Below are 27,465 nucleotides of genomic sequence, written 5' to 3' on the forward strand. Positions count from 1 at the left end.
CAAATAACACACGTCAGCAAGAAACCTGATCATTTGCACGCGACGGCTGGCAAAACTAAGATGTAAAAACTGTTTATTCAGATGCCCTGCTTGCCTGGGACGACGGGACAGGCACGCCCCTACCCCCATCCAAGCACATGCACACAGACACTCGCACCAACCGTCCTTGGCGCCGGACACTAGGGTATATAAGATTGTGGTCGGGGCTCAAAGGGCACAGTACGACTCAGTCCACTACTCGTCTAGGCATCATGAGGGCTCTGGTAAATATTACTAAAGTTCCAATGTTTTTCAGCAGGATAATTACTGTACAATTTAAGGGAGCCATTGGTGCACTGGTTAGCACGTCCAGCTCGCAACTTAAAGAACCCGATTTCAATTCTTGGGCCGGCCAGACATTTCGACTCACTTCGCTTCACTCTTGTCCCTGCTCACCGAACAGTAAAACCAAGGACCTGGATGTTGACCGACTAAGTGGGTCATGGTCTAGAAGACTGGGATTTTGTTAACTTAATTCTCTGTCTTCATAATACTCGTGGAGTCGATAGGCATAAAAACTTTCCTTTCTTTTTACACGGGTCTTCTGAAGGTATGAATCCGATGCTTCAGCGCTCTTATTCAGGCAAAAGCTTCTTTTTATTATTAACCTTCTTTACTACGAAGTGGTCTTGCCTTGCAGAGTTAAATCGTTTGGCTCTGACGGTTGTGATACTGAAATATGAGTGACAGTCAAAACACACACACACACACACACACACACACACACACACACACACTGTACAGTTCATCTAAAAGTTCAATGTCAGATGCCCGCTGTGGCTTTCCTTGTACAGTCAACAAAAAAAACTTCCTTACTTTTTTGCCCTTTGCATTTTGAAACACAAGTGATTTCTCAACCATTTTACCGTACTTCTTGATTTGGAAACTTATCCTAATACTCTCTTGTCTTCCATAGATTTCGGTATCAGTTTGCTGTTTTCTATCATGGAAATAAATGACTCCACTACGATGACAACTCCAAAAAATTTTCCCATGACCACCATCAAGCATGACAATGTTATTCCATTCATGAGCTGCCTCTCGGGATGAATTAAATCAATCTCCATTCACTTCTTCACTCTGACTTTGATTTTCCGTTACTACTTCCTCCAGACACCGTCATTCTGTTCAAAAGCTCTCTCCAACAAAGGGATAAATATCTCTACTACGACGACACCTGGTTTAATATTGCTACCACCAAGGGCAAGGAGTATCAGTTGAGTAAAATCGTCTGGTGGTGGCTAGAATATATAAGTTATTAGACTGAAGGGGTCAGGAAGTCTCGCTTAACAATGAGGGGGGCTAATGAAGACAACATTATTTTAATCTCTTCATTCGTAAGAAGTCACTTCTAAACTGGATTTGTAAGTGTGGAGACAGCACTGCTAATGGTAATAATAATAATAATAATAATAATAATAATGTTGCCTCACAGTGAATGGGTTGAGATATTTTCTGCTGGTTCCCAATAACACACATTTATATATAGCCTTATTGTTTATTTATTTGTATTTAGAGTATCACCATAATGGATTGCCAACTTCGGTAATATATTGAAAAAAAAAAAAAAAGTCCACATCGTTTTTGTTAACCACTTGTCTGCAAAAATCGAACCTGACATGGTTGCCCGGCACACGTCAGAAGAATTTAATCAGCTCAGGGAAACTCGCCGCAACAAGAAGGCTGAACTATGTCTGGATTAAAGGTTATGGCCGGAAACTTAGCAACTTTTTGGTTAATCCTGCTAATATGTCAGTTTTTTAAAGCCAGTCTGGACCCATCGCAACACGAGAAATAGATAGATAGATAAACAGAGAGAGAGAGAGAGAGAGAGAGAGAGAGAGAGAGAGGGGGGGGTGAAACTTCAGTTAGATGTCTTTTTAAAAATCAATTTTTCCTGCTATTAGATTATTCTTGTTATTCTTATTTCTGAAATTAGGAGAGTAACCTTGTATTGAATAAAAAAAAAAGCGACATCCTAGTGTCTGAAGGGGTTAACACTTCAGTACGATGACGATTTTTCATTTTTGTATAAAAGTCATTAGCGAAGGAATTACATTGTTTTCTTAAACATGTAGGTAATTTTGCCAACAACTTAACCTGATCCATCCCGGTAGCATCCAGTTTAGTCTTGATCTGGCTAAGTTACGTTGCTGACAAAATATCTACAGGATGTGACCTCTTCAATACCGTGACGCCTTTTGTTCTGTCACCACACATTTTTTTTTTTCCGAGGGGTGGGGGGTTTCGAACTGAAGAAGTTTGATGTAGGCTTCTTTAACTATTAGATAAGCGAGGGGTCTTTCCTTGACTGAATATTATAACCGGGCGATACAAACAAAACGATAAAAAAATAACCTCTGTACTGAATGGGCCAACAGAGGTTGCTTCTGACCTCTTCAAAACAAGTAGTTTTTCTCTCCAGAATTCATGAAAATAGTTTATAGCAAGAATAAAAAATATTTAATGATGGGGTTAATGGAGGTTACTTCTAATTCATTCATAAAGCGGGAGTTTTTCACTAAACAAAACTGTCTGGTGATAAAAAGAAGAAGAAGAAGAAGAAGAAGAAAAAAACAATCGTGGTATAGGTGATAGGCTGCCAGGACTAGGTTAGGAGTCAAAGGAGCAATTGGCATATCATTTTTGCCTTTTAAAATTTAATATATTAACTGCGAGCTGCTGCAGAGGGACACCTACATGTGATGCCACTGATATGACCAGACAGACTATATAAACTTTTCCTCAGCTCTCTCCTTAGTCCCTGAAAGGAGGAGGATGCATTTCAGAAGTGCAACATTAGCCTGCATTTCACCGGGTTCACGTTCAGATAAGCATGGGACCGCAGCAACAACAACTATTCATTGCTATATGAGCAGTGTTTGATATATATTTCTATCAGCATAATGGAAGAAAAGGTTATCAGTAGTTTTTGATGATTACACAGACTGTACCACGTGTAATGTATGACTTCAGAATATACTTTAAATTATGTGGTCGCTCGTGCCATTCTAAATAATCACTCAGGTTCAGTTCAGTTCAGTTCTTAGGAAAAACTATGTGTTCTTACAATGGCGTTTCCCTTTGTTCCTGGCTCTTCTTTATGCAGTTATCTTTTTTTTAGCATTACATAATTAAATCCCTTCCTATTTGTTTCATCTCTGTTGGTGTCTTGTACCACCTTCTTACCATTCTTTTGCAGAGAATCCTCTTTAAATATCCCTTTACTTACTTTTTTGGGGGAGGCTGTCAAGTCCACAGTAAGTTTAACAAAAATTGCCTGTTGACATTCCATGGCTACTTGTATAGCTGACTTGCCAGTTTCTCTCAGTTAACAGTACTAGTTGAAAGGAAAAAAAAAAAAATGTGATGGTTTGGAACACATCAGAGTCCAGTCAGATGACTTGCTTTATGTTCCTCGTGTTCCACACTACAAGACTGACCCAGCTGTTGCCCCTCTCAGGTTGTGTTGGCAGTGCTGGGTGCCGCTGTGGCCCACCCTATCATCCCCGACGCCCCGGACGTGGCGGCCGAAAAAGCTAGGTTCTTCCACACCTTCAAGGCTATTGAGGCCGCCGCGCTCCCCAAAGGGGGGCTGTCCTACATGTCGTCCTACAGACCCCAGCAGGCCTACTTAGCTCGCCCCGCCCCTCAACCTAAGTGGCATGGACCCCTCGCCTCTCAGGTGCCCGCCAGCCTGCCCGGTTCCAGCCACATCGTGTCTGACACCGCTGACGTGCAGGCAGCCCGCCACGCCTTCTTCAACGCCTACAAGGCTCAGGTCGCTGCCACCTTCCCCAAGACCCCCTACAGTCCCTCTTACACTCCATCTTACGCACCGGCCCGCCCTCAGCCCAAGTGGACCGGTCCCCTGGCGTCTCAGGTGCCCGCCAGTCTGCCTGGCTCCTCCTCAATAGTGTCTGACACCCCCGACGTGCAGGCCGCCAAGGCTTCCTTCTACAACAGCTACGCCAGGCAACTGAAGGCGACTGTACCAGTCCGATATTAAGAGTCGTACTGTCAATATTTTCCCCTTTTTTCTTTCAAAAATTTTTTCTTCACGTAATGAAAATCTAATGACATGACGAATAAAAGTTTTTGCCATTAAATGCATATTCATTTTTCTACATACTTCCTGTAATCTTAAATAATTAGACACTACTGCCTTTCTACAGCAACAATCGCACAGGTAAGAATTACTGTTGTAGCTTTATGGAAGTAGGAATTGCATACACACACACACACACACACACACACTCTGCTGATACGAGGTACATGAAACAAATGAGTGTTTGTTTTACTTGTTCCTCTTGGAGAAAACTTAGATTTCTTCATACCGTCAATTAAGCTGGTATTCACAGGTGTACTCCTCCAACCGTGTCCCACCACCCACCACCATCCTAGCCCATCTCACACTCACCTGTTCACCAAGTCCATCCTTTTGCCCCCTCTCCATTCCCACCCTTTTCCACCCCCCTCCTTCCTGCACCGCTCTCTCCCCACTCTTTTCTCATCCTTCCCTCCTGGCCACTCTCTCCCCACGCTCTTCTACTCCCTCCCTATGGCCACTCTTTCTTCTAACTCTTCTCTGTTCCCTCTCTCTAACCTAGACCAGCCTGGAAGAGAATAAGTGCCCCGATCGACTAGATTCGTAAATCTGCGAGTGACCTAAACAACACTTGTTCTGTCGCTTAAATTACGCTTTAAATCACATCAGTCATATTCAACATTTTATTGGTTTGTTCTTACTCTTCACGTACGATTATGTGTACAGATTAGATCATTTTCGTACTGAAAGGGTTAGATACAACCTTCCTTTATCCCCTAGAATATGAGCTGTGTTTCCTAAGCTGAATAAAATTGTCCGGAGGTGGCAAAGAACAATGCATCATATACGGCAGCTGAGTCAGGGTAATGAATAAGCCCCAGTGGAGTGGATGGCTGGGAGCTGTGTGTATTTCTGAGGAAGGGCAGGATGGGGTGGAGGGTGGGGAAAGTGTCGTGGGGAGGGACTGGGAGATGGGGAGAAGTCGTAAGGAGAAATTGGGAGGTGGGGAGAAGTCGTACAGTGGAGACTGGGAGTGACAAGTGGTCGTAGGAAGGGAGTATGGTGAAGAGAGATCGCAGGCTGGGGAGAGGTCGTAGGAGAGGATTGGGGTGGGAAGACCTTATGACGTAGGGGAGGGAAGTGGTTGTGAATGAGGGTTGTGGGGTGGGGGCTGGTCCGGGGACATGTCGTGAAGAGTGGGGGGGTTTAAGGTGTAGAGAGCTGCTTAAAGGGGAGTTACTTGTAGAGAGAGGTGGGGAAGGGGGTTGGGGTTAGAAGGAGTGAGGGAGGGACAGGGAGTGGTTTGGGGTCGTAAGGAGGAGGTAGACGGTGGAGAGAGGTCGTGGGGAGGGGAAGAGTTATGGAGGAGGGGCAGAGAGTAAGGAGAGGTCGTAGAAAGAAGTCAGAAGCTGGAGAGAGGTCGTGAGTGGGGACTGGGGAAGAGGGGATGGTAATGGGTCTTGGGGAGGTCATCTGGGCTGGGGAAAAGTCGTGGGGAGAGGTTGGGAGGTGGGGGGTTGTCGTGGGGAGAGGTTGGGAGGTGGGGGGTTGTCGTGGGGAGAGGTTGGGAGGTGGGGGGTGGTCGTGGAGTGGGGACTGGGGAAGTGAGAGGTCACGTGGAGGAGACTGGGAGGTAGTTGTAAATAGTGGGGAAAGTTTGGAAAGTGGGAAGAAGTCTACAGGAGGAGGTTGGGAGAGTGGGGAGGAGGCTGGAGGAATGGGGAGCGGGTTTGGGATGGGAAGGAGTTGGAGTAGTTAGGTAGGGGTTAAAGGAGAGGATAACAAATTACAGAAAACGGAGTGAGAGGCTAACTTAAGGAAGAGTGTAGGGGAAATTGAAGTGGGGAGGAGGTCGGAGGTAGGGGGAATTTACAGGAAGGTGGGTAGTGGGTAAGAGGGGAGGAAGGGGTCACAAGAGGGTGGGTAAGGACTAGGGGTTTAAGTAGAGGGGGGGGTGGCATACCGCAGAAAACGGAGGGAGGGATTATTACGGGAGGGTGAACTATTCCTATCAAACTCTGATCTTTGCCATTTAACAAAGACTACATATTATACTCCGCCATGGGGTATCTTTTGACCTTTCATTAGCACAGATCTCCCATAAGCTATATCATATCCCACAGGAGAAAGGAATAATTCAATGGACGTCACTGTACTGTGGAGGTTAATGGCGATCTCTTCAGCTTACACTACGAAGGTATCTCCTAACCTCAAGAAAAGTATCTAACGATAGCATGAATACAATTGGAGAAGATATTAAGGCGTCATCATATTCACTAAGTTAATCGAGAATAAGGGAGGACTTTAAGGTTATCAAAAAGTGCTGACCATTAACAATGGGATTTGTCCAAAGGTTAATATATTCTCGTCGGTTTAGAAGACCACCTAGAGAACTAAACATGACATTTCATCCCGGTGAGAGCACAAGCAAATGTTTGTCTTTGTTAGCTGAACTGTCACCTTCTGTCCAGGAATACAATATACGAAAAAGAAAAAATACTATGACATATGAACCAATAAACAGGTCAGAAAGAGGAGTTAGAAGACTTTCCAGGTGTAGAGAAGGGGATTCGATGGCATCACGCGTAAATATTTGTCCTTTGCCTGCTGAACTCTCACATTCTATCCACGTGCAACCCGACGCCCTTGGGGTTGCCATGGTAACGGGACGCTAACGGGAGAACTCCTTTATGGGTACACTACATATTTTTGGACTGTTGATACGGTTTTCTAATATTTGGAAGGTGATACGTCAGATGCTTCTCACATATCTGGACGGAGAGACGTCAGAAGCCTTCCTTAGCCTATATCTGGACGGTGAGACGAGAAAAGTTTTTCTCATTCTAGAAGTTAATAGATTTGTACAAAAAGAAAAATGCTAGGGAGAAAGAGTTAAGGGAGTTCTTTTATTCTTCCTTAGTCTTTCTTTTTAGAGTCTTCGATCTGGAGGGGTTAGATATAGTCTTCATTAGTTCTTCCTGGACTAGGGAGCTCTCGTAAGCTGAATAATATTACTTGGTGATAGGAAGGATAAGGCAAAAAATTATAAGAAAAAGTCCCAGGGCTGAAGGAACTAACTGTAAGACTCAGGTTATCATCATCATCATCATCATCATCGTCTGTTTTTGTCCCACTTTAGTTGTCAAATTATCAAAAGCACAAACCAGTCAGGCAGAAGCAGTGTTGACAGGAATCGCCTTCACCTTCTCAACTGAGGCATTCGCAGTCAACTTTCACGCTTGACATTCAGATCATCAGACACTCCTCATGGACTGTATGTAAGACGAAATAATACACTGAAGCCATTAGCGGTAATATATGACACCATTAACCCTTTCAGTATATTTCTTTATTTACTCCGGCTATCCTCAGCTTAAATTCAGCTCAGGACAGAGTTTTAATTGAGATGTATAAAATCTCTATCTATCTATCTATAGCCCGACGCCCTAATCCCGCAAAGGGTGGCCGCAGACAAAACGCCTCCAAGTCACTCTGTCACCCACCATTTGACTCCCCTCCCCCCAACTCACCCCCCCCTCCCTCATATACCTCTCAACTCCATCCCTCCACCTCATCCTCGGTCTACCCCTCCCTCTCCCTCCCTCCACCTCGCCTACATACACCCTCTTGGTCAGTCTTTCATTCGACTAAAATAAAAAAGGCGTCAGTGTACAGAGGGCGTTGGTTATAGATGATTACTTGTTTTAAGGGAATTATATAAATCTTGCACAACCTCACACTACACCTCTAACAATTATAATGCAAACAGAAGGTTAAACTATCGATATGGAGACTGTTACAGTAATTTATTGCTTTGTTAGTACTGATCTTTATATCCAGAGGTCAGATATCAATGGGTGTGTCCGTGCCAGTCTGTTTGTAGTGTTTATAAGTTGTGTGTGTGTGTGTGTGTGTGTGTGTGTGTGTGTGTGAGAGAGAGAGAGAGAGAGAGAGAGAGAATATGTGCCTGTGTATGTGTCTAAGTCTACCTGAGTATGTCTGTGTATGTGTTTATGTCTTCGTATGTGTTTTTATATGTATGTGCGGCCTTGTATTATCTGCGTAAACGACTATATAATTGTGTGCCCATAGTGCATATCTTGATGTGTCTGTGTCTTTATGTGTGCATGTCCTCTTGTGAATGTGTTTGCCTGAATGTGCCTATTTCTGGGTGGCTGTGAAGGCCTACGGTATATGTGACCATCACTGGGAGATACTGTGTGTGTGTGTGTGGGTGCGTGTATGTAGAAAGTATATTTGTTCGTAAATATGTGTCAGTATAATATGTCTATTTTTATCACCTTCCCCCTCTTTCTTATATCCCTTGTCACTGTTCACCCGGCAGTGCATCTGAAACCTGAAGGCGTGAGATCGGCGATTGGGGGATTGTTTTATAAGGCAAGACTGGAACTTAAAAAAAGAAAAAATCTTCCTTATTCTCCCACGTGTTGTCGATAGGCATAAGTTTAACTTTTCATCTTCTTTATATTTCACTTTTTCATGGCTACCGCTTAGAAAGACCAGTATTAACTCATCATTATAAAGTACAGAAAATATTAGAGGTGTGCAGCCACATGATAATGATTTTGAGGGAAAATAATTCAGTCCGATGACGTAAAGTTTTCTTCTTGCTACCCTTTAATGTTTATACTTCGGAGAGGCGTTTCATAGAAGAGGAACTTATTAGGTATTGTTTCACATCACTGTAAAAGGTAACCCCCCAAATTAAAATCGTTTGGAGGAAGGAATATCAAAAGAAACTTGACATCATCGCTGTGAAGAGGTAGAGCATTAAAGTCAAGTCGAAGGCAAACTTTTCCGAATACAGATAAAAGTGCCTCGGAGATAACGGCGGCTGAAACTTCATTACTTAGGCCTTTTATTTTTCACCTATTTCTTGCCAGCATTGATTCTAACTGACCATACTAAGATAGGAGACATACGTCATGAGATACGTACTGAGGAAAAACTGAAAACGATGGGTAAACGCTAGTGTAAGATGAACAACTCTCTTGCCATGATGCAATTACGAGCGAAAATATTAGATTAAGACAGTGTTTGTATGTATGCACTAGATTATGCGTTTGTCAGGGCAAGTGTAGTAAAATATAAAACGTAAAACTAAGACTCACTCCGCTTATCCAGTCATGTAATCTCCTTTATACAAGCAGAAACAAAGAAGACAGAAAAAACGTACGTGTGTGTGTGTGTGTGTGTGTGTGTGTGTTTAAGAACAGGAAAGGCTAACATGCATATCACCGGCACAGAAAACAAAGCACTGGTAAACAAAACTAAAAGTAAATATATATAGACAAACAAACAAACATCAATAATTGTACATGGAGGGCAAAGCTAACTAACTATCTAACTCTGAAGTTATATATTTCCTCTATATCCTTCAATTGATCTATCTGCCTTTCTGTGTGTGTAGGGTATCGCTTCATTTGTATCCACGTATGATATACAGGCCTAAATCTATCATGTTTTGTATGTCTAGCTTTGCTATTATTTAATCAACTGTCTGTTTACTTTCATTGACTATATATACACGTGTATACCGTAACAGTAAGCGACTCATTTTCCCGCACCCCGTCCCCTCCCGCCTCCTCCTACTCCACACACTCACACCGAAAAAAAACACACATCCATGTCTCTCTCACCCCTCACACTCATTCCCATCACAGCGCGCCATAAGAGTGCAGAGTAAATGATTGCTCGATTTCACAAGTTCGATTCTCAAGGGTCATGAAGCAGTACGGAAGAGGCAACGACTTGCATCAGTGCTAGACTACAGTATTATTTCAGCATCTTAAGCATTTTTATACTGTAGTATTTTTTAATCAAGTGTTACTTTTTCAACCGTGGGGAAAGCACTATATATTGGATTTAGCGCTTACATACAGGTCAAGATGACGCGGAGTCATGGATGATGAGTACGGTTTAGACTCGCACTCTGTTCTCTTCCCCCATCATCCCCCCCCCCCTCTCTCTAATCACGCCTAATCCGAATGACATCTACCGTATATCGCTGTAATGAGATACATCCAATGAAAGAAAGAAACGGTTAACTTAATCTATTATTATACAGAGAAAAAAATAACCATACTGTAGAATGCAATGATTATTACTTTACCTTACTGACAAAGCTGGCTAGGTCGGAGCTGCCGTAGGAAACACACAACACTGCCGAATACCAGATAAAGGCACTGCGCATAAAGGTTTTACATGATATCGGAATTAATACACTATCATTGTTACTTTGTAACTTCGGTTACGTTCTTGCACATGAAGTCTCAGTGCGATTACAGTTATTATTGGCAGTCAAAAGAAATTGTTAAACTCAGAGGTGTCACAATAAGCACACCATCATTGACACTTCTTCATGTTAGGGTTTCATTATTGTTTATATAGTTCTCACTGTGATGTAGTTATAACTTCGATAAACAGCTCGTGATTTGTAGCTGGTCTCAAGAGTCTGCAACACTATTATATCGATGTAGGACTTGCTGACACACTTTTGTACACTCTCACTTTTTTCACGCGCACACTCGTTGGGATAAGATAACTAACTGGACACATCTCGCACTCCACGAACAGAATCCGGGAAGGGAGGATAGGGATGGGGTAGAGGGGCAGCATGGGAGGGAGGGAGAGGTAAATGGTGGCCCAGCTGCCTCTGTTCGAAGCTTCGGTCATTCTTAGCACGGGATCCTGGCTTTTTGAGTCGCTTCGGATTTCACGAATGAGATACGTGAAATCACACCGCAGTGTACGTGTAACACGCATCGTGAAGTAGCAGGTTTCAGATTTCTCAGTGCTATTTGTTAAATTCTGACGACAGACTAGAGCATGTTCGATTTCTCTACCTTGCTTGGGAATGAGTTACGTAAAGAGTAGCGAAGGCTAACTACATCTAATGCTTATAACTGTTTCATTAAGGACCGCTAGGTATTGAGACCACATTTTCTGTCAGTTTGAAGAATACGGATGTGAGAGATGGTGAGATGAGGGAGTGTTTGTGGAATATTGAAACACTGAATGTGAATAAGGCTGGCGGGTTAAATGAAAGTAGTGTGTGAAGTGTGGTGTATAACTTTCTGTTCGGTTTGGGCCTCTTTTTTTTTTTTTTTTTTTTTTTCTACGTATAGTACTTTAATAATCTCGTCTCTAATATTAATTCGGTATTAATTCAGACTGTCGATATTATAAGACTGTAACTATTACAAAAGAGGATAATAAGGCATGATACGCCAAATAAATCGCTAATGAAAAGATGCTAGATAGCCTCCTAAGCTGACGAGAATACGGTCTAGTACCAAGAACAATATCAAAATGAACAAGTATGTCAGATTATCTGTGAAGACTTTTAGATCATGAAAAAAAGTATGGAACTGTGAGAAACTGGATGATGCTGAGTGATGGGAAGAAAAGTATCTTGGTGTGAGACTGAAGGCATAAAAATTTTAATATGATCGACCGAGAAAAGGTGATTAGAGGAAAAACAATTCTCCTCTCGTTCAGTGGATTAGGAAGAAGGAAAAAATGCGTACCACGTGCAATGAATTGGACACATAATGGCGGGATGTGAGCAGTGGTATGGTAGTGTGTGAAATAATATAACGTCCTTCGCTTGGTGGCATTCATCCCCCTCCCCCCACTTGCTGTGCTTCAAAGGGCGCCTTGGTGAGTATTACACTGCATTATTATTATTATTATTATTATTATTATTATTATTATTATCTGTACGGTACAGATGTTTCACATACTGAGCCAATTCTCGATCTTCAATCATAAGAAGAGGTACTTAAAACGATCGACCTTTCAGTCTCGTTGACATATTATGCAAGTGTTTTTGTTAATTATGGAAAGTATAAAGACGATGAAATTCACGTTTGTCTTTTTTATTTTTATTTTTTTTTATTGATTGTGGCCGGGTGGCTAACACCAGCGTGCAGTGCATAGTGTAAAAGCGTAAATGCTCACAAAACATAGTAAGTTGTCTGTTTGCAGTTTAGAAATGTTTACTTTCTCTCTGAGGATGCCTTGTTAGTTTTCATTCGCTTTTTTTTTTTCTTTTTTACCATCATCATTATCATCATCATCATCATCACCACAACGATCAACTCCAGTCTTCAAGCGAATATCTGAAATAATTCGACTTTGCAGATAGAGTACTGTAATCTGTAATGCATTTTCAAGCTCTTAAGATAGGGGAAGGGAGTGGGGATAGGGGGGAGAAGGCTCTGTGCTTTGAACGAGGGCATTTACTGCAGGGTAGGCGGAGGGGACACTATTTTAAGATGCTAGAAAATCTCTCGGAAAGGCATTATCCGTCTGTCGTTCTCTAACGTTTTTCAGACGGGAGATGTTTTACTCCAGCAGAATTCAGAGAAGCCCCAAATTACGTTCCAGATGGTCTCTCATCTGTCTAGAACTTTTGTGCTTGTTTCTGAATGAGAAAATCTGCTTGTCACAGAGCCTTTCAGGTTAATCATACAGCCTATTCTTGTGCCACATCATTCCTCTTCTATGATGTGGGGGCCATCCATTTGACACAGAGACTATACCGCTTTTACTCTAACTTGGCCTAAAATCGACCTCTCTCCATTTTGCATGCCCAATTGTAACAATGGAGTAGTACTAAAGTATTGTGCTAGTCACGAAGCAGTGCTATGGAAATGACATAGAGCTGTAGTATTGGCCTCTTTTGCCTCTGAGGTAGGTAAAATTAGCAGCAAAAGGACGAAAATCTGGGCTAAGTTAGGATAAAAAACTTAGTGAATCCAAACTTGCGCGGAGGAGAGGGAGGATTGATTACTTTAAAACCCTTCACCCTCACCCTTGCCACCACGTCCTTGAGGAATCTATTTTTTTTTTTTTTTTACGATTCGCCTTAATGAGATGGCCTTGATAACTTTGATAACGTCAGATTGCAAGAGGCGGCTTAATGACTTTGGAACTATGAAGTCAAGAGTAATGAGGGGAGTCTGTGTCGTGTATGAGCTTCAATGTTGATGTAACGAAACTACGAAAAAGTGAACGAAAATTGGAAGTACTGCTTGTCTAAAACGCTTCATGTTTCTACTCTTCCGTTTCTTGTTTGGTTACAATTTATATCTTTCATTTATACATCTGATTGCCATTGCTGTTGATTATTTTTTCATTTATTTATTTTATTTTTGCCTGGAAGTTCCTTTTCCTCCTCAGTGGACCTAACATATAAATAAATGTTTATTAGATGGATTATTTAAAAAAATAAAACATTTTCGGAAGGTTCAACTGAATCATGCTTCCCCCACCCCCCAAATCCCCTCAACTTCCTCTCAGCACTGTGCCGATGATGCTTGCCTGGTGCCCCCCCTCCTCCATCCTACAGTCTTGGATATGTGCGTGCACTTGGATCTCTTGTTTGTCAGCTATATCGTGTTGCATTTTTGTATAACTCTGTTTACGTTACTGACTAGTGTTAAGTTAGTTGGTCATATGTCTTTACTTGAGGGAATATTACCGGTACTCGTTTTTCTGTTGCCTTAGTTATCACCCGCCTCTCCACCGTTTGCCTCTCTCTCTCTCTCTCTCTCTCTCTCTCTCTGGTTATATCGTACAGGGATCAAAATATTAGTTAAACTTATCAACGGTAAACTACACAAATAACGCAACTGTACCCAAAGTGTGAGTATTAACCACACCTTCCTTCCCCGTAACCTTGTAATTACACCTCATTCCCGCACCAAACTACCGCGTCTCGTGCCTAGTTAACCAGCCTCACTATTTCACTCTCCTTACGTCTCATACCGTTTTCTAGAATGGATTTTTTTTTTTTACTTTGCACCTCTATGAAAACATCATTTACCTTAATTCTAGGATGTAATTATGATTCTCTCTCTCTCTCTCTCTCTCTCTCTCTCTCTCTCTCTCTCTCTCTCTCTCTCTCTCTCTCTCATTTCATTGGCATACATTCACTTTATATTCATTGCACAAACTTTTCAGTACATGATTTCACTACCTCCTAAAATCTCCGTCTCAGTTATTTATTTTTTTTTTCAGACGTGCAGCTCATGAACGATACATTTATATTACTTATGATTTTGACATTTGTATATAAGTAACTGGAATTTCGTGACCTCATATTTTCTTCACTGCTACCTGATTTCATGACAAACAGAAAGAAAAAAGTGACAAAATGCAAACCAAGCAAAATCTTCTTACTCTGGGGAGGAAGGAGCCGGTAGTGCAGTGGTTAGCGCGTCCAGCTCTCAAGTGCAAGACCTGCGAGTGATTCCAGAACCGATCAGACTCTTAGACGAATTTTGTTGTTCTCTTGTGTCCCGGTTCTAGTACTGCGACCCAAGATGTAACGTTGACTTTTACGGAATTTATATTAAAGGAAGACTGAGGTAGATAAAAAAAAAATGTCTACCTTAATGAGCCGCGGGAAAGTGTCTGCCTTAATAAGCCTAAAATAAAGTCTCCCTTAATGAGCCTCGAAAAGCAAAAAATGCCTAATGTAATGAGCCTCGAATGAAAAAATCCTACCTTAATGACCGAATGTCTACCTTAATGAACCTCAAAAAAGTCTATCTTAATGAGCCTCGAAAGAAAAAAAAGTTTACCTTAATGAGCCTCGAAAAAGTCTACCTCAATGAACTTCGAAAAATTGTCTGCCTTAATAAGCCTCTGAAAATAAATGTCTACCTTACTGAGCCTCGGAAAAAAGGTCTACCTTAATGAACCAAAAATAAAATCTATCTTAATGAGCTTCGATAAATTGTCTACCTTAATGAACCCCCCAAAAAGTCTACCTGAATAAGCCTAAAAACATTGCCTACCTTAGACCTCGAAAAAAAAATATCTACCCTAATGAGCCCCCCTCCCCCCAAAAAAAAAGTCTACCTTCTTGAACCTTAGAAAAAAAAAAGTCTGTCTTAATGAGCCTCGAAAAAGATGTCTACCTTCACGAGCCTTGTTTAGCCGAAATGCAGACAGTTTACGAATGACGGAAGAGGTTCATTATAGTCAACAATTTGCACAACAGCGCGTCCCACCCCCACTCGTGAATGCTAGACAGATAAGTGGCGGAAGACAGGTCAGACAGGAAGGCAGGTCATGTCGTAGGAAGGCAGATGAGGTAGGAAGGCAGGTGAGGTGGTAGGAAGGCAGGTGGGGTAGGAAGGCCGGTCACGTGGTAGGAAGACAGGTGAGGTAGGAAGGCAGGTGAGGCAGGATGGCAGGTCAGGTAGGAAGACAGATGAGGTAGGAAGACAGGTAAAATAGGAAGGCAGGTGAGGTAGGAAAGCAGGTGAGGTAGGAAGGCAGGTTTGGCAGGAAAGCAGGTTAGCAGAGAGGCAGATTAGGTAAAAACTACGGCGTTAATGATGGAAGCCTTGGCCTCGAGTTTATACTGCGTCGAGGTTTACCCCTTCAGTACAAGAGGCTGACCCTGAACGAATTAGATTGTCTGCCATTAACAAGAATAGAGAAAAAATCAGGGTGTTCAAAGTGAAAGGGTTGTTAAGTGTAGGAAGGTATTTTGAGTCTTCAGCCCGATGACGCTTTTCTTTTTTCTTTTAATTTCTTTTCTTTTCTTTATTTATGCTGTTGTACCTTCAGATAGTTTTTGTTTAGCTTAAGGAGAGATATCAGATTATGGAAGGGCTGATGGAGACTGTTCTAATCTCACCACTACCATCGATCCCACCAAAGCTTAATGAAAAATCGTCTGGAAACCGCGAAAACAAAATACAGAACCCGTCATCGGACTGAAGGGGTTAATTAAAGTTTTGACCTAGGGGTGATACTGAGATGGTGTCAAGTCCTTCAGTATGTTGATGGTTTGTGTTTTTTTCTTACTGGAGTCAGATGATTTAATTTAGCCAGAGACAGATTCCTCGTAACGGAGGGATGGGAAGAACGAAACCTCCACTAACCTTTTCAGCATGATGCCATCATTGTAACTCCTTCACCTCGTAGGAACTCTCGGAAGCTTAATAAAATCGTCTGGTATTATCCAAAATTTAATTCAAACGACGTCTCGGGCTGAGAGGGGCAAATTATGTTTTTTCTGTCCTTAAACATTATTATTCTTGCTGACGCCAAACGACGTTATTCGGCTTGTAGGAGTCGTCTTGTAGTCAACGGGTTAAATAGTGAAAGACTCTCTCTCTCTCTCTCTCTCTCTCTCTCTCTCCACACACACACACACACACACACACACACACACACACACACACACACACACACACACACACTTCGTTAGTTTTAGGCCTCACCTGGAATTCATACTGCGATGAAGCTGAAAGTGGCAAGAAAGAATGAAAAACTTAGACAGTGGAGTGGGTGATTTCTCTGTGCTCGTAAAGCAATGAAAAAAAAAAAAAATCTCCCTTTCACTTTACTTTTCGAAATACAGGAGGGAGAGCTTTGATTACATAAGACAGTTCTTATCCTGTTTCAATGTCCATATATTGCATTCTATTTTGATACGTGTTGAATTACTGCAGCCAGGTGCCTTTACTTTCCAGTGCTACAAATTGCTCGGATGGAGGAAATAATAATGCCGAAACATGGAAATTGTTATTTAGAAGATATGAAACTTTCGGTCAGAACCTAAAGAGATTCATGTATATTGTATAGCCGCCACTGTTCTTTTCTTTAAAACATACTGCACACGATATCGACTTAATTTTTCAGTTACTCAGAATTTCCGGCCAGACTGAACCATACAGGAAATATCACTCAGGTCGAGTTTCATCCACGGTAAGGGCCTTGACACTTCTTCAGGTGATTGTGCGACATCAACTCTCGTTCACTGTACTGTTCTTCAGGGTTAGGTATTGTTCACACTAAGGGTTAAGGTCAGCATTTGTAACTGTTTGCGGATTAACAGTAAATCTGATAATGTCAGTTTCATCAACACGGTCAACAGATTGAACAAGGGGGTAGGGGTCCAGTTAACAGATTAAATGTCAAGGTTGTTTTACAATTGTTGGTGGATTAACAGTAAACCGAAAGTTAACAGCTATGATCATTCTAGAATGATAATAGAATAAAGGCGATGGAGTGCAAACGCTAGGAAGAACATCCTCTCTTTATCTCTTTAGCGTTTCAGACTACAAAGAGTTCTCCGTAGTCTGAGGATGAGCTTTGTGTAGTTTCCAAGATAAGAAGAGTATCACGCTTTACTCTGCATGTATATCCTTCCACCCAAACATACCCACAGTAAACAGAATGAAATGGGCAGCCTAGACAGTGGACTGTACCCTTTCGAACTCTCGCATTGCTCGGTGGCTGAACTTGATATAGTGTGTCTGTCTGTCTACCACATCACACCTATTGGTTGGACCTGAACATGTCGTGGTAATTTTATCAGATATCCGTCAGTGTCACATCAGAATTACATTGATTTATCTTCTATTCTTTTCACTGTCTTCCATGACCTTCACCTTCGCCTTGAGAATAAGGAAGCTACAACGCTTTTACGGAATGAGATCGTATAATTTTCTATAATGATACATTTACTCCTTGGTTCATTTAATAGTTCTTTCATTTCTCTTAACATATCTCTCTATCAGCTCTATCAACAGTATTCTCAAGTCCATTCAGGCTACATGCAGGTTCGTCCCTTTCTCTCATGGGTGCAGACACTGGGGCCATACCCTTTCTCTGCCAACCAAGTATAAAATTCAATTAAATAATTCGTTGGATTACAGTAATTTTCCGCTCACAGAATACGTCTGTGAATACTTTATATAATTTCAAACATTCATCGCTACGTCACATCATCAGTTTCCCCTTTAATTTGGATAAGAGAAACTGCATCTCCTGCTTAAATTGAAACAATCTCAATTACTGAACAGCATTGTGTTTCCTGGAATCTGCATCACACTCGCTGGGGGAACTACCGCTCACCCCAGACCTCTTACCTTATTTCCTTTGCCCTGGGCCTCTAGGCTTCTCCTCCCCTTTCACATACCCGCAAAACTTCGGTATGGTATGTGCTAATAATATAATAGTGTGAAACTGGCTACCCTAAACAGAGATCCTAGATACGTCCTTTTTTTGATTCACAGCGCGTCAGACTACCTTCTTTCGTAATGTGTTAATGTGTACAGCTCTTCCAGTTAAGTCTTCTCCATGCATCTCTACCTTGATGCTTAGTAACCTTATACTTCCGTAATCTGTACGGTCCATTGTGTCCATTGCCTTTATTCGGAAGCACAGTACTTGTAATTCTCATGCATTCAGATACCTCACGTCGACGCTTGTATACAGTCGAAAGCCTGATTACCTCTTCCACTACACTTTGTCCCTCCTCTCTTGAGACACTATCTTGTAATCTTACTCATAACTTCCCCTTTCCCACACTTTCAATTTCTCTAAGGATTTCTTTTCTTTTCTTTTTTTTCGCTCCTTGTGACATGCCGTGACCTCCCTTGCTATGAAAATTTTTATATTTCGAAGCCACCACGCAAAGGCGTCCCTCTTCAGCAACTTTCCCTGTGATTATCAGCGTATTAATGAATCAAGTGCATCTAGATGGTATACACACACACACACACACACACACACACACACACACACACACACACACACACACACACACACACACACACAGTCAGTACGGGTACCTATTGCTATTAACTGTTAACATTCCTCATGCCTAAGTGTCTAAATATTGCTACTATATTGGGGACATTGGAACTTGGTGATATGTACCGTTTTAGGCAGAATTTTTCTCAGATTGCAATTTAAGGTCTACTCACTTACTTGTCAATTTTTGTACATATCTGACTAATGCTTCTTTAGATAATCTTTAACGAGTCATATAGAAGGGTAGTGTGCAGACGAGGGAAAATAAGAAGTTTATATACAGGTGTAATTCTTTGAGAGGGACTTGGACTGGAAGGCTCCATCAGCACTCTATGGTTCAATATATACATCCAGTTGTTTAGGGGTTCGATGAGAGACAGACAGGTGGAAATGTCAGACAGGCAAATGGCGGAAAAACTATGAGTCTCTTTAACGGCTATGGCACGATCATGCGAAAATTATATCACTTTGTTATCTTCGCTAACAGTACTGAAAGTATAGTATCGAGTGGTTAAATAAGATTGTGATACACCAAAAAACAACACCTGCGAATTTTGCAGTCTCAGTGTTCTAATGAGTTTGATGCAACAGACTTGGACACGAGAACTTAGGTTAAAAAAAAATATTTGAGGTGAGGGATACTTTTAGCTTCAAGAATTGCTTTATTGACAGCTATCTACAACGGAGGAGGCCCGCGACGTATCCATTAAAGTGTTAATAGTATGGCTCAGTATTTGTGATGGTGGTACACGGGCTTGGAGTGGTAAGTGTAATCGTCTGGGGCGGCGGCGGCGGCTGCGGCTTGCTTTTCATACAGGTGGAAGAACTGAGCCTTGGCCGCCGCAACCTCGGGAGTGTCACGCACAGGACCAGGGGCATAAACAGCAGCACCGTAGGAGTGGGAGTGAGCACCGTAAGAGGGAGCAGGGGCACTGTAGACATGAGCAGAGGTGTAGACAGGGGCAGCGTATACAGAGCCACCATGACCGTAGGATCCGCCGTAGCGTGATGTGCCGTAGCGCAGGGCATTGATCTTGGCCAGCTGGTCGTCGTAGGCGCGGAAGAAGGCGTTACGAGCCGCCGCCACTTCGTAAGTGTCGGACACGGGGATAATCTTGCCTCCAACGCCGGCGGGTACGGTGGCGGCCACGGGGCCCTTCCACTTGGGCTGGACGTAACCGTAAGCACCAGGATGGCCGTAGCCGTAGCCGTAGCTGCTGGCCTGATAGGAGGCGGAGCACACTCCCATCACTGCCAAAACTACCTGCAGAAGAAATTACACATAACATTCATTAAATCCTTATGCATATATATTTATCTTCAGTGAGTCATTAAGATATGCTTCGTTGGGTGATTCTGTGGTATGTATGTCACTTTGGCTTTTTGCTGGTTAGACAAAACTGTAAAGTATTTGCACATCTCAACATAAAATTTGAATATGAAGTATTTGAAACATAATTTGTGATCAAAGCAAATACAGTGATAGAAAGGAGTTGCCAAACATAAATCGCATTCATCGGTCTTGGTTTGATAATGTTCTAAATGATGATGCACAACGGAAACGAAAACTACTGTAAATAGTTACCAGCGTCCTCATGGTGTCGGAGGATGAGTGAGTGAGTGAGTGGGGCAAGAGCCAACTGTGGTGAGTGAGACCCCTTCCTCTCTATTTATACTCACTCACAACCCTGACATCCCCCTCCCGCCGGCCCCTCCCGCTCCTCCTCTGGCCGTGAAAAGATGGGAATTAGAGTTTCGTCTATTATTTTTCTTCACTGCAATACCCAGTCAAGCCTCATTAAGTGTGTAACATCCGAGATGTTGTGTCACCCAGCATCCTGTGAAGGTTGTTGTGTTGCAGCTTCATGCCAAGTGTACGCATGCCATAGTACTTTCACCCTATCTTGGCCCAGACATTCGTCATTTTGTAACTTATTTGACGTACCCCATTGGTAGAAAGACAGTATTAGGACTCTACATCTGCTGCGCTTCATCGTGATCAGCACCATATTCTGCTATTAGTGTATCGTTACAACTCATCAATCAAGATGGAGAGATGGAAATTTTAAGTTAGGCTGGAGTAAAAACTCTACATCAACGCATTCGAAATGTTCTTAGTCCCTTGAGTACCATGATGTCTTTGTTATTCAATTGGTATTAGCGCCAACCTTTTTCTTTGCTGCCCTAATCTTTTCTCGTAGTCTAGTTACAACTTTGACTACTTACCATGAGATAAACAGCTTTCTACAGCTGCCTCATCCTGCGCTTTTTTATCCTTAGATTTGACTTCCCACTATGAAGAGTTTGGAGAATGTCTCGACTATCCCCATTACTACATGGGTCCTTTCGCATCTCAGTATACTCTTCTGCCTACAGCACCAGACCCACGCGTGCGTGCAAGTGTGACTATCCCATAAAATGGGTTATTTGTTCTCTTTGTTCTCATCGTATACATGATTAAGACGCTGGTGTGCATTAGTATACAGAGACGCACAGAGTAGATGAAGGTACATTCATCATCATCCTGTCCATTTTCTGACGTAAGGATGTAGCGGGTTACGATGATGAGATAAGGAAGAAGGGTATGACAGAATAATGATAGACTGGATGTTTCTCACTCTGACTTTTGAAACGAAACATTTACAGTATCGACAGAAGAGGATACTTAACCTTCATATGCTGTTCATAAGTTTAAATGACTCTCGTGATCTTTAATCGAAAAAATAAAAATAGATAAATAATGAAATAAAAGTAAATAAATAATACAAAAAACCAAAATAAAACAAAATAAATAAAAGAACTGAAACAAAAAGGAGTCGTCTTTTTAAGTGTTGACCCTGTTGTTGATATGAAAAAATGAACATTTCGATTGCACTGACCTCCTTTCTGTAGCGCGGAGTGAAGCAAAATAATGCATGAGAGAAAAAGATATTGATATTAAGCACGTTTTTCTTTTTGATATAGAATCAGACAAGATAATCGGGGCTATGTGTGCCAGCTTAAACACTTAGAACCCCCAAGGGTATATATAATATCTAACGGCATCGTGGGAAATGCAGTTCCTTCACCCTGTGCTGAAGTTGTTATAAAATAGAGATCTTGTTTAATTATATTTTTTATGGCCAAGGATGCTGGAGTCTTACATCACTCGTTCGGAGCCTCGTACATATAGAAACTTAAATTAATCGTGACCGACCGTTAGCCACTTACGAGAAGTTACAAAAATAATATTCAAAGTCACATTACGGGGACATTTCATCCAGGGTGACGTCGCTCTTCTTGGGTAGCTTTTTCTCGAGACTTGGCATGGTGATAATAAAAAGCTCAGAATAGGAATGTTGTACCTCTGAATCCAGCGTTGACTGTGACAGTTTGTATTGAAAAACACCAAGTGCAGAACAGGGGCCTAACTTATTCGACATTTCGCCGAAGCTACACTTGGTGTTTCTCTACACAAAATGTTGTAATATCCGTGTGGTTGATCCGTGCATTGAGGACCATATTCTAGAGGGCACAGGAGGCTCGCTAGCATCTCATCCTTGCCGATTTATTTTGCATATTAGGCTACACATTAATATTCTCTTCTGTGCCACTGACATAATTATAACTTTCTAACGATGACAGTAATTTAGCCTGTTCTATACTTGCTACCACCAAGCGATATTATTCTGCTTAGGAGGAGCTTCTCGTCCTAAAAGTCTGCACATATTGTACACAAGAGAATACCATGGCACCACCACATACAAAATAGATTGCCAAGGAAAAGGTGCTACGGGGCGAGGAAGAGGTGCTAGGGAACACACGATAATGCGGTGCTGAGGTACTCGTCCGGAAAATATTGTGATAAAAAGTGGCTGGTCGGGGGCGGGGGTCGTGAGGAAGACCGCCCTGGCCCTGGGTCTTCCCGCAATAGAAGATCAGGTGTATAATTCGCTGTGTTCGCCATCACCCACTTTCACTCTTGGTCTGGGTGTCTCGCAATGTTTTCGTGCTCGTTAGCAAATCATGTAATTTTTATTCTTATACACGATTATCAGTTACACCTCAGCTACGAGCGATCTTTCTTAAATTGAATAAAATCGTCTTGTGCTTCTAAGGATATATAAATAAGACTTCACTGCCTTGAGGGAATAGTAGAAATAGGTTTTAAGTTCTTCCCTGCTCTGTTCTAGAGATATTTGAAAAGAAGGACCGGGAAAGATGAACGGGCAGACATACATACAGACAGACTCAGCTAAAAAATTATCTACCCGCTACAATGATGGTATAAAAAAAAGATATCCTCGCACTGAAGCGGTTAAAAGAAGGTCAGATGGAACGAAACTGAAGTACGGAAACAACTGAAACATTACAAAAAAATGTACATCGACTTTGATCTTTACCGATACTGTGGTAAAACTGTCGCTATTTCTGTGGCAACACGTCCTGGATTCTATCACGTACCACACAAATACACACAACACACGCACGCACAACACACTCTAAGCACACACACACACACACACACACACACACACACACACACACACACACACACACACACACACACACACACACACACACACACACACACACAAACGGGAATGACACTGACGGAAGAAACAAAAGACCATCTAAACCTACAGTCAATCAGTTGGAAGCGACACGACATGCATGCAACTTAAGCAACGCCCAAGAATCGACCTTGCATGCAGTGAATAGACCAAGCGGAGGTGAGGTGAGGGCTGGGTCAAGGGGGGTGTAGGTGGGTGTGAGTAGGGTCGTAGGTGTGGAGGAGGGGGGAGAGGAACTGAGGGTCGTATGGAGGGGCGGTGGAAGGTGGGGGGAGGGGAGGGAGGTAGGGGCCGTAGGTTGTGGGAATGAAAACTAGAGGTCGTACGTGTGGGGAAGGGCATGGGTAGGGTCGTAGGGAGTGATAAGTAGGAGGGAAGGGATATTTAGGATCGTAGATGGGGTGTGTGGTTGTTCCCGTTTGTTCAGGAGGTTCTCTCACCCCATTTACTACCATGACATCCTTATTTCTTAGGCTTTATTTAGACTCGCAACCTCTAGACCATTTTACTCAGGTCGTAAGAAGGGGAAGAGGAGGGGGACGGGGGACTGAGAGTTATTTTCCCTTTATCTTTAGGAGAGGTTTTGACTTTTTTTTTTTTTTTTGAGCATGCTTGTTATCATTAGACTGTTTTATTCAGCTTGGGAAAACATCTAAGCTGTGGAGAAAACAGCACTAGGAGATAGGGTTGGGGGAGACAGGCTAAGAGGGTTGGGGTGGGGTACAAGGGTAGGAAAGCTGAGAGATGAGATGTGAAGGGAGGGCGAAGGAGATGACTAAGAGACGAAGCTGGTAGTTTCAGAAGCCAATTACGTTATTTTGAGGTACCCGGACATCACGTTCCATTACTGTCGTTGTAGCTTCTATACGTACATGCAAGAAGCGGGATTTGTGTGGGTAGGCTAGGCAGGGTAGTGAAGGACGGGGCTTAGCAGGTCAGGGATGGGAAGAATAGGTAAAAAAATAAAGGGCTGCGCAGAATAAATGAAAGGCAGAAATGAGTTGGGAAAAAAACATAAATTAGAGAATAGAACGAGATGGATTTGTGGTTGGGTCAGGTTAGTGAAGGACAGGGTGTGACAGGTCAGGGATTGGAAGAACAGATGGAAAAAAAGTGTATAGAAGAGGTAGGCACACACAAAAAAATGCAATGATATTCTTCCATGCTGAGAACTGGATGAGAGGGATGTGCTGGTATGTGATAGAGTAGACAAACGAAGGACAGGACAAGACACGACTGCACAGTAAAAAAAGTTAACAGGAAAAATAACAGAAAATATGCAACAGAGCGAGGAGGATTTCTTGGCGAATGGTAGGGTAGGGTTGTTAAAAAAAAGACAATTGAACAGGGCTGGGTACAAAAGAAAGAGGTTGAATAAAAAGAAAACGAGGCAGAGTTATACTGACATGCAAGGAAGTAAGTGGAGAAGATTGAATGCTCTAGGACTGGGTAAAAAATGAAGAAACAGGATGGAGCAGAATAAGATGAACCGTGCAGTGAAGGAAACAAAAAAGAAAAAGAAAAACAGATACAGTAATAGGGAACAGAACGAGAAGGAATGATTAATGTAAGACAGAGTAGGGTTAATAAGGAATGGATAGAATAGCTCTGTACCGGACTGAATCAAAAGAGGGGTAAAAAAAAAAAGTATAGCATAGCAGAATAATGGGAAGCACATAAATGTTAAAGAAAAGAGCAAGAAGAATTTATAGGTTATAGAAAAAAAGGACAATAAAGAATAGCAAGATGTTGGACAGAATCATAAGGGGGTACAGAGCAGCATAGCTAAATACAGAGATACACGTAACTAAGTAACAGCAAGAAGGTTTTATAAAGTATATTAATGAATGAATACGAGGACAGATGCATGAAAATAAATAAATAAATGAATAAGTAAATGGAGAGAGAACAGAGAATAAGGCAAAGCAGGAGGAGATCTTGCTGGTATAGGACAAGGAAATGAAGAACATGAAGTAACAGAACAGGGCATGAGAGAACGCAGACAACAAGTAATGAAACTAAAGTGAAAAAATGAAGTTGGGGTAAGGTAGGGAAAATATGATGAAGAACTGGATGTAAGAGAGAGAGAGAGAGAGAGAGAGAGAGAGAGAGAGAGAGAGAGAGAGCAATAAAAGAACGGAAAAAAAAGAGATCATCATCCAGGCTCGGCAGGACAATGGGGAACTAATCAAACAAGGCCAAACAAGATTCGAAAAACACGAGAATGAGAGGAGAGGAAGAACTGAAAAACCGCGAGACTGGAGAACCGTAAGACTGGAAAACTACGAGAGAAAGATGAGACTGAGAACCCTTGGGAGTGGTAAATCGTGAAAGAGAAGACTAAAATACTGCAAACTTGGAAAACCGCGAGAGAGACAGAGAAGACTGGAAAAATGAGAGTCTTGAACACTGCAAGAGGGTAGCTTGCAGGCATGGAATCAGCGAGACTGGAAATCCGAGAATTACAAGACTGAAATATCACAAGAGAGAGAGTGACAAGACTGGAAAACCGTGAGAGAGACAAGACTGGGAAACCGCAAGAAGGAGAGACAAGACTGGAAAAACCGCAAGAGGGAGAGACAAGACTAGGAAACCGCGAGAGGGAGAGACAAGACTGGAAAAACCGGAAGAGGGAGAGACAAGACTGGGAAACCTCGAGAGGGAGAGAGAAGACTGTGAAACCTCGGGAGGGAGAGATAAGACTGGAAAATCGCAAATGGGAAAGACAAGACTGGAAAACCGTAGGAAGGAGACAAGACTGGAAAACTCCGAGAGAGAAAGACAAGGCTGGAAATCCACGAGAGAAAGACAAGACTGGAAAAATCGCGGAAGACATGATCGGAAGACCAAGAGAGGGAGGCACACTACTAAAAAACAGCGAGAAGGAGACACTGGAAAAAAGCGAGAGCGAAAGGCACGATTTCCAGGCAGCATATTGCTTACATATTACTAAGGAGGTGCCACGGAACCTCCTAGGCCAATGAGAATACGGTCTTAAAAGCAGCCCATGACACGGGCTAATGAGCACTGTTAGCCCAAGCTTTTTCCAAGGTCGGATATCTTTTTCCAACTGTTTATTGATGAACTCACCATGGAACAATATAATAAATAAATATATAATTAAATACAATTGTCTCTATGCTATGACGTCTTGATTTTTTTTTCCTGCAGCCCTGCAGCCAAAAGAGGACTATAGTCAACTCACGAAGGACCTTCATTATTAAAGGGGTTAATGAAGGATATATATACATTATTCCTTTCGTTCGAAAAGCTACTCTTCAGATAAATAATGTCTGGCTAAAAGGTGAATAAGGCAAAAAATACATCCGGGTAATGAAGGGTTTAAATAAATACTTTTTTTCTTACCTTCACCAAGCAAAAGAAATCCAAATATGTAAAACTGCTTCAATACTTCCTGAATACCTTAATCATCGGCATTCACTAAGGAATAGGTCTTACGTGCATAACTGTGTGTGAGAATGACTTGTCAAGGGAACGTATTTTTGGCTGGCTTGATAATTTCGTAACACCTCTTCCCCAGCAATTTATTTACACATTACATATTATCCTATTGTCCGGCAAACCTGTAATGATGAAAATTACGTCGATAGCAAGAGGATATTAATTTCTTGATTCAGAGTACATTTCTTTTTTTTTTTTTTTTGCTCCTTCCAGACGATTTTACTCGCTTTAAAATATACTTTCTGAACTGAAGAGGTTGCATAGAGTCTTCATTAAATCCTTCAGCATTGGAGGATTTTCCTGAGCTGAATAGAATCGTCTGACAGCAGCAAGGTCAAGGTAAAAACGATACCATAGTACTGAAAGGGATAATAGCATACGGTAAAACAATTGGATGCAAAATGTAGAGAAAAAATCGCTACGGAAAAGGTATTGCGAAATCTACAGTGCCAGGAAGAATGGGAGCTAATGACAACGCTCCACTGTATCCCAATAACGAAGGTCCCATTCACAGTTCGGACCAAATACGGACCCACTGAGACACGGTGGGTTTCCGGATTAACCCTTCCAGTACCATGAGTTCTCTCTCTCTCTCTCTCTCTCTCTCTTGATTCTTGCTACCAACAGAGTGATTCTGCTTTGACGTCGAGAGCCTTGTCGAACTGGAAATGTTACAGTCTTCATTAACGCTTACATTTCAAAAGGCTTCCCTCTCATCTGAATAAAATCTTGTGGCTGAAGCATAAGGTAACCAGGTATAAATGTAAATAAAAT

At 42.1% G+C, this 27,465-nt stretch overlaps 2 protein-coding genes across 2 annotated transcripts; one reads left to right on the top strand and one right to left on the bottom strand.

Moving 5' to 3' along the window:
* The first annotated feature begins 251 nt into the window (after positions 1-251).
* LOC145414853 (cuticle protein CP1876-like) lies at positions 252-4,048 on the top strand. The gene is made up of 2 exons (XM_080284273.1): positions 252-263; positions 3,503-4,048. Exons 1-2 carry the CDS (start codon positions 252-254, stop codon positions 4,046-4,048), a joined length of 558 nt encoding a protein of 185 aa, XP_080140399.1.
* Positions 4,049-19,403: 15,355 nt separating this feature from the next.
* LOC145414923 (cuticle protein CP1876-like) lies at positions 19,404-20,273 on the bottom strand. The gene is made up of 2 exons (XM_080284338.1): positions 20,262-20,273; positions 19,404-19,940 (listed from the first exon to the last, which is right to left on the bottom strand). Exons 1-2 carry the CDS (start codon positions 20,271-20,273, stop codon positions 19,404-19,406), a joined length of 549 nt encoding a protein of 182 aa, XP_080140464.1.
* Between the last annotated feature and the right edge of the window lie 7,192 nt (positions 20,274-27,465).

Source organism: Coenobita brevimanus, chromosome 101 (assembly GCF_032717465.1).
Source record: "Coenobita brevimanus isolate Jiangsu-jjx chromosome 101, ASM3271746v2, whole genome shotgun sequence".
NCBI lineage: Eukaryota > Metazoa > Arthropoda > Malacostraca > Decapoda > Coenobitidae > Coenobita > Coenobita brevimanus.